The following is an 11,570-nucleotide window of genomic DNA, read 5'->3' as shown; positions in this document are numbered from 1 at the left end:
ATATGTACGTATTATAGCATACCCCACTATATGTACGTATTTACCAATTTAAATTTTCAGGAGGGTACGAAAAACAAACAAAAAATGACCATCTGGTAACAACATAACCTTGACGTAATAACTGCTTATCAGAATCACATATTTTTTTCGTTCGAAAATGTCAAGATCTGTTGAAAATAAGCGTCATTTTCCTGAAGCTCATCAATCGTTTGTGATTTAGTGAGGCTGATTTAAGCGAGAGAAGTTCTTGGAGGTGGTTTCAAAACTTTACAAACTGTAATTTTGAAGTGGAAGACAAAAATCGGAGAGGTTCTCATAAATAGATTAATGAACTGCTCCACAAGATTCATCTTCGGTAATCCCAGGCGTTCTCATATCTCTAACTATTATTCCGAGTAAAGCTGGCTCTATCCCAGTATCCAGAGACTATATCTTCTTGGTACATTTATATCCAATCCTTGATAACTAGAAAAACCTTCCTATCTCATTGACCTCCTCACCCTACGTTTATCCATTTACCTTTTAAACACAAGATCCCAACCTACCGATCTCTATATCTCTACCCATAGAACTGCCTCCTTTGAAAAATCTTTAGCTGTTCGAGCTACCTCATTTTAGAACTCCTTACCCATATTCATTAAGCTTCCCCCTTAACTTAATTCAAACACCAACTATATATCCATCTCCTTGACTATCAAACTTCCATGAACTTGTGAACAAAAAAAAACAATATAAGCATAGATAAATATATATTTTTGTTCATACTTTATTTTATTTAAATATTGTAATAGATTCATTTAATGTAGCCAAAAGCTGCTAAAACTGTTCCATATTCTTATTCTTAGGGGACAAAATATCCCAGAATAAAGATGGATTTTCATTAATAACCCAAAAAGCTTCCTATCTCATTGATCTCCTCACCCTACGTTTATCCCTTCGCCTGTTAAACACAAGATCCCAACCTACCGATTTGTATATTCCTTCCTATAGAACTGCCTCCTTTTAAAAATCCTTTGCTGTTCGAGCTACCTCATTTTGGAACTCCTTACACGGGTAAGGATGATGGATATGGATCCATCCATAAATTATATATATATCCATCTCCTTGATTATCAATCTTCCGTAAACTTAATAAACAAAATATTAGATTAATTTTATTTATTCTTGTTTGAGAGTGGTTTAGTTTATTCTTAATTTAAAACAAATTTGATCCTTTTTTTTCTCTCAACATTATTCTTTACAACTTTTCCAACGTTTCGACCCTCAGGTCATTCTCAAGGATACCTTCATATATGTCATTTCCTTTTTCAAATCTTAAAAATGCAGGCTAATTGCCTTTGTCCCATATAACCTTTTCTAAATAATTTTTTCCTAGATTTAAACCTTTTATAAAACACTTTTCTTCCTTTCTTCATTCACATTTGCATCTTAAGTTGTAACTGTTTTAAGATTTGAAAAAGGAAATGACATTAATATGAAGGTATCCTTGAGAATGACCTAAGGGTCGAAACGTTGTAAAAGTTGTAAAGAATAAATTTGAGAGAAAAAAAGGAACAAATTTGTTTTAAATTAAGAATAAAACAAAATATAATAAACCTCAATATAATCTTGGATAAATATATATCTTTTGTTTATATTTTATGTATATAAATATTATAATAGTTCTATTTAATTATGTTTAAAACAATAGCCTGGCAAATACTGTTGATACTATTCCAAATTGTTATTCTTAGGGGACCAGGTGTTCCATAATAAAGATGATTTTTTTTTTTCATAGGGAAGTCGAAAGTGTACGATGACACGGAATTAGAAGTATTAATTAAAGGAAGATTCATCTCAAGCGAAATAAGAATTTGTATTTACATCAGCGGTTTCAAATCGTTTAAAATGATTGGGAAAGATTCAAAAACAAGGAAATTGTGCCGAGAGATGTTGAATGCCGAGTAAAATGTTTGTCAGGCATAACAAAAACAGCGACGATTCTATGTCCTTGAAAGATTTGCTTGAAAAGGAAAGAAGAGATTTTAATATAGTTAAATAAAGTAATATTTAAAAAGCGCCTGAAATTGGAAAACTATGGGAAACCTTGGTAGTTAAAAATGGATCTACTGCATCAGCTCAAAGAAGAGAAAATGGAAAAATGGAGACCGCCAAACCATGCTTTAAAATTGACAGGAAAACCATTCATTTAATTTTTAAAAAAATATACTGTGTGTTTGTTGGGATTAGTCTGTTGTCGTGAATTATGACGACAAAGTTATTCTTTTACAAGTTTAGGAACCGGTATTATAAATTTAAACAATTATCCCTTGCCCAACTGAACCTTAGACATATGGTTGCATATATCCACATTCTCTTACAATTTTATAGAAAAAGGAACCCAATAAAAACGACTTGGTTCTAAGAAGTCTCCTGAGACCCTTCTAACAGCCCTTTCAAGCCCTTAGTATCCTGTATCAATAGCAAGGGCTGTACATGCTGTCATCTCACAATGGACTTGCATCAGTCTAACTATTTTATGTTAACACATGAAAGATAGTTCTCACAAGATCATGACATCCCCAACTCTTACCCCAATTTCTTGGAAGCCTCACACCCTGCTTCTAGTCACGCCTTTTTCCCCTCCCAGATATTTACTTCTAATTTCATAGGTTCTCTAGGCCCGGCCTAGTCTCCTAAAATTATCTGATTGGTCCAAACGCCTTCTCCTATTTCACTATTCTTCCTACCCCCTCTTCTCAAGTGTACATATATATTTCCTAGCACTAGATAGCTAAGTAAGAAGAGAGACACACTGTAATAGTAAGAGTAACATGTAGTTCTTTTAAATATGTTAGAATAAAGTCATTTTAGTCTTCACTGGTTTTTATGTTGTTTAATTTACATGACAATGCTCGCCCGCATGTTACGGCACCGATCAAAACCTATTTGGAAACACATAATATGGGAGTCCTACTTCACCCGCTGTATTTCCAAACATTGCCTTTCCCAATTATAACTTATCCCGATCTATGACGGTCACGCCCCGTTCTGTGGTGGGGTGAAAACCCTCCAGAATTAAATGTGTCTAATTATGTTGATAAGTGTGTTATGTTTCATACACTCAAATACCTATAATCAAAATCAACCTAACTGTTTCTCCCATCAAAAAATATTTGTCAGCCGAAAACCTAATCTAACAGACTTTAGTTCGGCATTTTGTTTTAAACTGTCCAACAAAACATTTTTCAAAAATCAGGCCAAGTCAATACCAATGAAATTTAGTAGGTTTCTTGAAATATTTTTTTCAAACTTTTTACGGCTAAATTCGTTTTTGCACATTTTTGATATACCAGAAAAATGAGCTTTATTGACCTTTGTGCCGAGACTATTTTCCTATAACATCTTTGATTATTTATTACAACTAAACTATATAAAAAATAATATTTTATTTATAGGAAAAAATTATTTTAATGATGGAAAACTTAAGATTTATATTTTTAAACCTCAAAATAGTATTTAAAAAATTTTAAAAATATATTCCAATGAACTAAGCACTCTGAATAAAATAGAAATTCGTGAGAATTACACAAGATTTAAACAATTCAAAGTTTTTAAAAATATCATTGTACGGCTTTGTGTCGGAGTGTCGCCAGATGGACAATACTTATATAAATAATAAAATATAATGTACCATTCCATAATAAATATTTGATAGAAAACTATGGAAACTTATTTTTACACCTATATATTATTTCAACACATCTACAGCATCTCTAATGTTTAAGAACCAGTCATTCATGTTAGATGGAAAAAACAAGGTTTATCAAGACAATTACTAATGAAATAAGGGGGTGTTGTTTTATGTATTTATATATGTTTAAATGTTTAGTAATATAACTCAGAGGCAAATAACTAATGTTTAGTTAATATGGTTTCATAAATATTTTATGTGAATTATGATTAATTCAGTGAGTCACAGTAGAACCTAACACCTTATCGCTGGTATAAAAGCAATTCTAAAACAGCTGTATCTTCAGTCCTCGTCAACACCTCGAGTATTCGAGTCAACAGTAAGTCAATTAAATTTATTATAATTTGTATATTTTTTTTTCAATGTTAATTAATTGCTATATAAGCTGTCCCATTGGAGCAGGTTCGAATCCTCACTCAGATAAACATACTCCACTCCATCTCCCCGCTGAGTTGAGTGTTTATAATCTTTATATCAGATATTACTCAATCGTAAAAATTTAAAAACATTCAATTTTAATAGTTCAGAGTGTAATAGTTATTATTATTTTAGAGCAACTTAATGACAAAAAAAATTATATGTTTCAACTTGTTTATAATTCTTAGTATTTCTTTTTCAAAACTTAACTATAGATATGGCCCTCTCCCCCAGATGCCTACTTATTCCATTGCGCAATTTTTTTTTTTTTTTAAATACTTTTTATTTATTGAAAGGTATTACAATCTGCCACACAGTTGTGGGCAATTGGTAATAGTGATGAATGATCACATTCATACTAAAATAAAATAAATAAATGGATGAAAAAAAAATCTCTCTTAAAATATATAGAAACAGAAGGATAAACAAAATGAACATAATCACACTATGTGTATGAAAAAACAAAATAAATAAAATAATATAATCTCTAGTTACATTTACACTCTTATATACAATATTTACACAATCGACCTGAGGATCCCTGAGCCCACTCTATTCCCCACGTGTGAGGGGTAGAGCAGAGCTCAAAAGATCCCAGCGCATCCCTCTCACCGGATCATTGGTAGTGAGCCTTTGGAGGCTAAGCAAGTGCGCTAAAGCCGCAAACATTCAACTTGCGTGGAGAATCTGACCATTGCCAAAACTCCAATTGTCCGTTTTTATTTACAATAAGTCTCTTGGCTACTGCCGTTTCAACCTTCTAGGTGGGCTGTAGAGATGGGTGGAACTTGATAAAGTTTGAACCGAAGGATTAGGATGGTTGGAAAGGTTTATATGGAATTTTGAGAATTTGGTTGGCATAGGTCAAGGACAAAAGGGATATGTAGGTCATGGTGTAGTGTTCTATTAGACTTGCGTAATTCTCTATAAAATTATTTATAAATATGTTAATAATTCTGCTAGTTCATAGCTAGGTCACTTGTCATGAAATAGAAATGGATCGTTCTCTGAAAAGATGTATATTTCTCCATACTTTTTTTGTTATCAGAAACCGTTGTTTTTTCCTAACAGAATAATGTTCACAGGAAGTATTTAAAAAAACTCATCCAGATTAATAATACTACTTTAAATGTTAAAGGCAGAAAAAGTTGATTGTTGTTAATAATTAACTGTCAATGCTAACATAATTGTTGTTGAAAAGGTTCATGTTTATAAATAAGGATATAAACCAATATAATTGTATTTATAAATATATTTGTTAAGAAACAAAAGTTATTTTATTCACAATTAAAGGGGAAGCGTTCTTTATAAATACCAAAATTAAAAACAATAAAACAAAGAAATAATAACAAATAAATTCGTAGAAATTTCAGCATATATGGACAATTATGCGAATTTAAAATATATATTAAACAAAAATATTTCTTAAGCTATTACTATTTATATATAACTTACGTATCGGCTAAGCAAAATGTTAAAAAAGAGAAGAAGGAATAAGATCTCACACGCTTGGACTGCTGTAACACATATTGGCTTTACTTTTTTTATTTATTTTTTTCCCGATCCCTCTAAAACAGAAAAGCATTAAATGAATAGGTTGCATTACGTATGGTTACATAATTCAAATTGAATATTACCTTTTTCTACTAATGGTACTTGAAGGTATACGGTGAAATACTTATCTTGTTGTTTTGATGTGTCCGTTCTATATGAATTCTACAAGAAAATATCGGGAGGTGAGAGGCCTCCTCATGTTCATTAAGCAGAGGAGAGAAAAATAAAACAGTTATTATTTTAAAAACAAAAGATAATGTTAAATAATAAGAAAAACAGTCAGAAGTCGAAAAAAGAGTAGGGGGGAAGATGCATGAGAAGAAAGGAGTTATAGGGTAATGTTTACAGGTTTTTTGGAACCTTTCCTGCCCTGCCACCTCGCAGGAAGGGGGGAAGGGAAGATTGGTCGGAAAACTGTATTAAAGGAAGCAGGGAGACTGTCAAAGCATTTGATTTGTCTCCGTGTGATGTGTTGTTGTACAGTTTCTAACTGTAGTTCGTTATGAATGTACATATCTTCTGTAGTGTACTGTCTTAGTATTGTAGTGATTTCAGGGCTGTTGAGTAGAGAAAATGTAGTAGAGGTGCACCGTATAGGAGTGATGGTAATAGTATTATTTTATAAATGAGTAGCTTGAGTCTGAGTGACAGCTAAGGTGTATAGATGAGGTGTTTGAGTTGGTATGATGTCGCGTTGACGATCTGTATTCTGTTTTGTATGTTTGCGGTGAATGAGAGGTGATTCTAGTTTCATGCCATGGTATGTGAGATGTCTCTTGGTTTGTGTTGTCTATTCGTTGAGTTTTGGTGCTCTGTTAAGAGTTTTCTTGTATGAGAATGTGATGGCGTCCACTTTGGCTTTATTGGGTTCGGTACATCTCTTTCACATTCTCTTCTTCTACATTCGATCAGCTCATCTCCTCAGTCACTTATATATATCATATATATATACATAAAGAGAAGGAAACAAAATTGAAATACCAACTATATATATAGGACTAATAAAGATTTTAAAAGATCGAATAAAATTATCCCAATAAAAGTTCAAACCCACAAAAGTAATTTTAAAACATTGCCAAAACTTGAAAACAAAAGGTATCTAACTGATGTAATATATAACTAATTTGTACATAACATTAATTTTAGTAAAATCTAACTCTATAAAATTATTTATAAATAAATAATTCAAACTTTATCCAGTATAGTCTCAAATTTGTATGTGGATAATTATAGTTGGCCTTGATAGGATTTTTGCTAATGAAATAAAGAGAAAAATTGACAAAAATGTAGTTATGATAAATAATTTTAAATGCTTGAACTGAGTGGAGGAAGGTTACAAGCATTGTTGTGATAAAAGTTTTAAGGAATAGTGTCTGCAGATAAATAAATTGACTTTGTTTTTAATTGATAATTGACTAATTAGGTAATTAAACATTTGTGGGATATACTTATTAACAAAAAAAATATTTTTACCTAATGTTTTTAATGTTTCATAGATATATATTTTTGACCTGGGCAGAATAGCCTGCATGAAGTTTAGAGTTGTTAAATTATATGGTTTCAAAGTGGTATTGAGTAGATTGTCCCTGAAGATGGCCGGATTGGCCGAAAAGTTGGACGTATAAGAGAAATAAAAAGTTTTGAGACTATAATGGATAGAGTTTGAATTATTTATTTAAAAAATTACCAGTCTCATGAAAATATTAAGATTATAAATTATTTATAAAGATTATATTATTAATTATTATTTCAAATTATGAAGGAGGTGGTCGGGGTGCGGTCAGAAGAAAACAAGAAATATTCAATAACTATTTATTTGCTTATGTTAGAGGGGTAGACCGAAACGTAGATGGGATGATTGCGTTAGGACTGATTTAATAGATTTGGGCTTGGAAGAGCGTTACTGATGTATATAGAGATCGTGAGGTGGTATCAACATCGAACCTTCGGGTTCGCTGAACCTGTATCACAATTATGAATTAAAAAAGAAATTATACGCAGACATCGAACACTGGTAAATTGTAATTCATTCAATCTAGCCCCTCTTCAACTTCAACTCAAAATTCAGTCATTCAAGTAACATAAAAAATAATGAGATTCTTTATTATATTATTACAATTGGTAATGAATGAACAATGATTGCGTAAAAAATTATAATTTAAATAGAATTAATATTGAAAATATACATTTTAATAATTTGTAGGCACTAAACATTTTTTGTTTTTCGTTTTGATTATGTTGAAGTTAGATAAGATTAAAAAACACATTGTGACAAGAGGTCTTGCTCTTGTTATCATTTCTTCAACATTTACATTCGAGATGTCATGTAAATTTATTTCCTACGATTTAACAGATTTTTTTTTTGATTCATTACAGAAAACGTACACCGGTTCCAAATAAAAGTTTTTGCGAAATTTCCGATTAAAATTACCAATTAGTAGTGAAGTTGCGACTACAATTTATTCGAGAGGTATAGAAAAACCTTATGTTTTTCTGTTAAGCATTTCAATTAATCGCAAATGTGAACTAAACAAAAGTTCTAGTAAATGTTATTTCTGTTAGTTTGGTTCACTAACAATGAAAATTCTATTCAAACACATTTCATGTCTGCTCTAAGGAAAAAAATAATAAAATAAATATTTACTGTTCTATAAAATAGAAAATTGATATAAAATTTTCATTAAAGTGACCAATTTTTCAAATTAATGTTTTAATTCATTGGATGCCTATTGTCAGTGAATAATGATCCTTCCATTGTATCCCAATCCCTCCAATCCCACATCACCACCCTTGAAGAATGGTGCCAAATATAAAAAATAAATCCCACCAAATCACATTTACCCTTCGTCGTAAACCTTCGTCTTGCCCCACAGTATCTTTTAATAATACCCTACTTATTTCTGTCCAACAGGTCCGTTACTTAGGACTAAATCTGGACAAACGACTGACATGGAATCCTCATACAAGACTTAAAAGACAGGAAACTGCTCGTAGATTCCGACTATTACAACATTTACTAGACAAACGGTCCAAGCATCCAATCCATTGCAAAAGACTTTTGACAAGGATCATTATTTACTGACAATAGGCATCCAATGAATTAAAACACTAATTTGAAAAATTTGTCAATTTAATGATAATTTTATATCAATTTTCTACTTTATAGAACAGTAAATATTTATTTTATTATTTTTTCCTTACAGCACACATGAAATGTGTTTGAATAGAATTTTCATCGTTGGTGAACCAAACTTATAGAAATGACATTTACTAGAACTTTTCTTTTAGTTCATATTTGCGATTAATTTAAATGCTTAACAGATAATTACATTCAAGATTTAGAGAAAAACATAAGGTTTTTCTATACCTCTCGAATAAATTGTAGTCGCAACTTCACTACTAACTGGTAATTTTAATCGGAAATTTTGTAGTACTATTATATGAATATTTGTCTCCTAGCACCCACTATGGTGATATTTACGTTTCTTTTCATTTCGCATATCTCCATTTTGTTCTTTTTATACTGAAAATAACGTGAATGGAATTTAATAGCCGATAAGTCACAAGAACCCAGAGACGCGTGGATACTGGCGTAAGTTGCTTCTTTTGTTTACCAAGCACTTGAACAAGTCAGTTGCAGCGAGTGGCAAAGGTGTAGATTAAACAATTTTCTTACAGAAACTCATTGTTAAAATATTTAATAAACAACACATATATATTTAAAAAATACAAACTCTCAATAGGTAATTAAAAAAAAGCTTAAATTTATATCAAAATAATTATTTATTTTATTCTTTCAGGTTTCCAAACATGCTGCCAATAGTAATCTCATTATTAATAGTAACAATATACTTCTTCTACAAATATTGGGTTTCCATTTACGACAGATGGGAGAAGAATGGTATACCATCAATCCCTGGTAAATTCCCCTATGGTAGCTCTCCCGAGATGGATAAGAGATTTCCAGGCCAGGTCGTACAAGAAGTAGGTAGTGATTAGAGATATTCACATGATGTTGTGTTAAATGTAAAATGTTTTACCATGTTAAATGTTACAAGTATAGGATTGTGAGCAGCCCTATTTAAAGTCATGTTGAATGCATAAGAGTTCCTAGCGGATTTTCTGAGCAACTTGCTTCCTAACCTCACCTTCGAAAACTTCATGCTATTTTTACTTCTAAGCTTTGATTAAAGTAATTTATTACAACATGCCTAAATTGAGAGAAAAGTGGAAGTTGTGTAAAAGTATGTCCACTGAATGCCTTGATGATCTTCTAATTTGTGTGGAAGTGAATCAATATGAGCTAATTGACAACTGTCATTACATTATTATTATTGTCATCCATTGCTTTATTAGTTTTAAACATATCTAAAACAATACTAACACAATCAAAACTCAAACAACGAGCAAGTAACCTAACATAACAAAAAAATGGTGACGAGCTCAGGTGGTCTGTTGCGTGACGTCATTCTCCATTTAACAGACCTAGTAACAGACTCATAACCATGTTACATGTTATCATTAGCATCGTTATAACATGCTAAAAGAACTAAATATTTCTCAATACAACATGATTTTTTCCATTTATCACGCTTTAATATGTTAAACTAATACCCCAATTATAGATAATAACATAAATAAATAGATCTTTATGTAATACAGCTTACATAAGGGTCCATATTTTATTATTAGATACTAATTAATCATTTATGCCTTAGATGTACCATAAAATGTCAGAACATCCCTACTTCGGTATATACTTGGTGAGGGTACCTTGGCTAGTAGTCAGGGATCCGGAGATCATACGCCTCGTCATGACGAAGGAGTTCAACCACTTCCGAGACAGGTTTATACACAAGTTGTAAGTGACTATGGTTACTATGGCCAATATTTACTTGGAGCTAATGTTCACAGCATGCTTACATTCATAACACCTTGTGGTTTGTACAGTTTTAAAAAAGTTGAAGTTGTACTTATGTGCTTTTTGATAATGTATATTATCTGAAAGAAAGATGGCTTGGATAACTATAAACTAACGCTGCCATTATCTAATAAGTAAAAATCAATATTTTTTGCGCAGCCTTACTGATCATCTAGTCTTGATAGGACTATTTGCTAAATGTTTAGGATTTTCCAGAGAAGGGAAAATAAATATTAAAATTATTTAGAAGATGGCCAGGGTTGCGGTCAAAACATTAATGAAAATAGTTAACAACTATTTATTTTCCGACATTTCGCCCCACTTTGTAGATCTTCATTAGGGCCAAAAAGATACATAAACAACTAAGAACATTTTGATTTAGTAAGATAATACGTAAATTAAGGCAGCGGTTAAAATTATGTAAAAATAAATGAAAAGACAATTATATATATATAAATAATAGAAAAGTAGAAATAAAATAGTATTAATATAAAATAAAAAATGATAATAATATATTAAAAAATACGTAAACTATAAGGTTAAAAATTTACAGGTGACGCAATAACAATTGTGCCCGAACGGTTGCGTGTCGGTTTACCTCTATTACCTTATTGCCTAAACCTTAAAGTTTACGTATTTTTTTTTTAATCTTATCATTGTTTATTTTATATTTAATACTGTTTTATTTCTTCTTTTCTTTTATTTGTATACTTTTCTGTTCACTTATTTTTACAAAATGTTAACCCTACCTTAATTTATCTTTTTGTATCTTATTATATTACAATATCAAAATGTTCTTACTTGTTTTTGTATATTTTTAGCCCTGATTAAGTTCTAAAAAGTGGGACGAAACGTCGAAAAATAAATAATTGTTAACTATTTTTGTTTCTCTTATAGCTGCAACCCTGACTCCATAATTTGAATTTCATACGATAAACTATTTAT

The 11,570-nt window shown here is 31.0% G+C and overlaps 1 protein-coding gene across 1 annotated transcript in view; it reads left to right on the top strand.

Moving 5' to 3' along the window:
- The first annotated feature begins 3,968 nt into the window (after positions 1-3,968).
- LOC106687151 (cytochrome P450 6k1) overlaps positions 3,969-11,570 on the top strand; it is a 14,769-nt gene continuing 7,167 nt past the window's right edge. The window contains exons 1-3 of the mRNA XM_014430871.3: positions 3,969-4,052; positions 9,505-9,688; positions 10,423-10,565. Of these exons, the coding sequence (XP_014286357.1) occupies positions 9,515-9,688; positions 10,423-10,565 (317 nt within the window). The 5' untranslated portion in view covers positions 3,969-4,052; positions 9,505-9,514. The remainder of the gene's footprint in view (positions 4,053-9,504; positions 9,689-10,422; positions 10,566-11,570) is intronic.

The sequence above is a fragment of the Halyomorpha halys genome, unplaced genomic scaffold, assembly GCF_000696795.3.
Source record: "Halyomorpha halys isolate HHAL.00 unplaced genomic scaffold, Hhal_1.1 Scaffold918.1, whole genome shotgun sequence".
NCBI classification, from domain to species: Eukaryota; Metazoa; Arthropoda; class Insecta; order Hemiptera; family Pentatomidae; genus Halyomorpha; species Halyomorpha halys.
The sequence above is the reverse complement of the archived record's forward strand: the minus strand, read 5'-3'. Positions and strand labels throughout refer to the sequence as shown.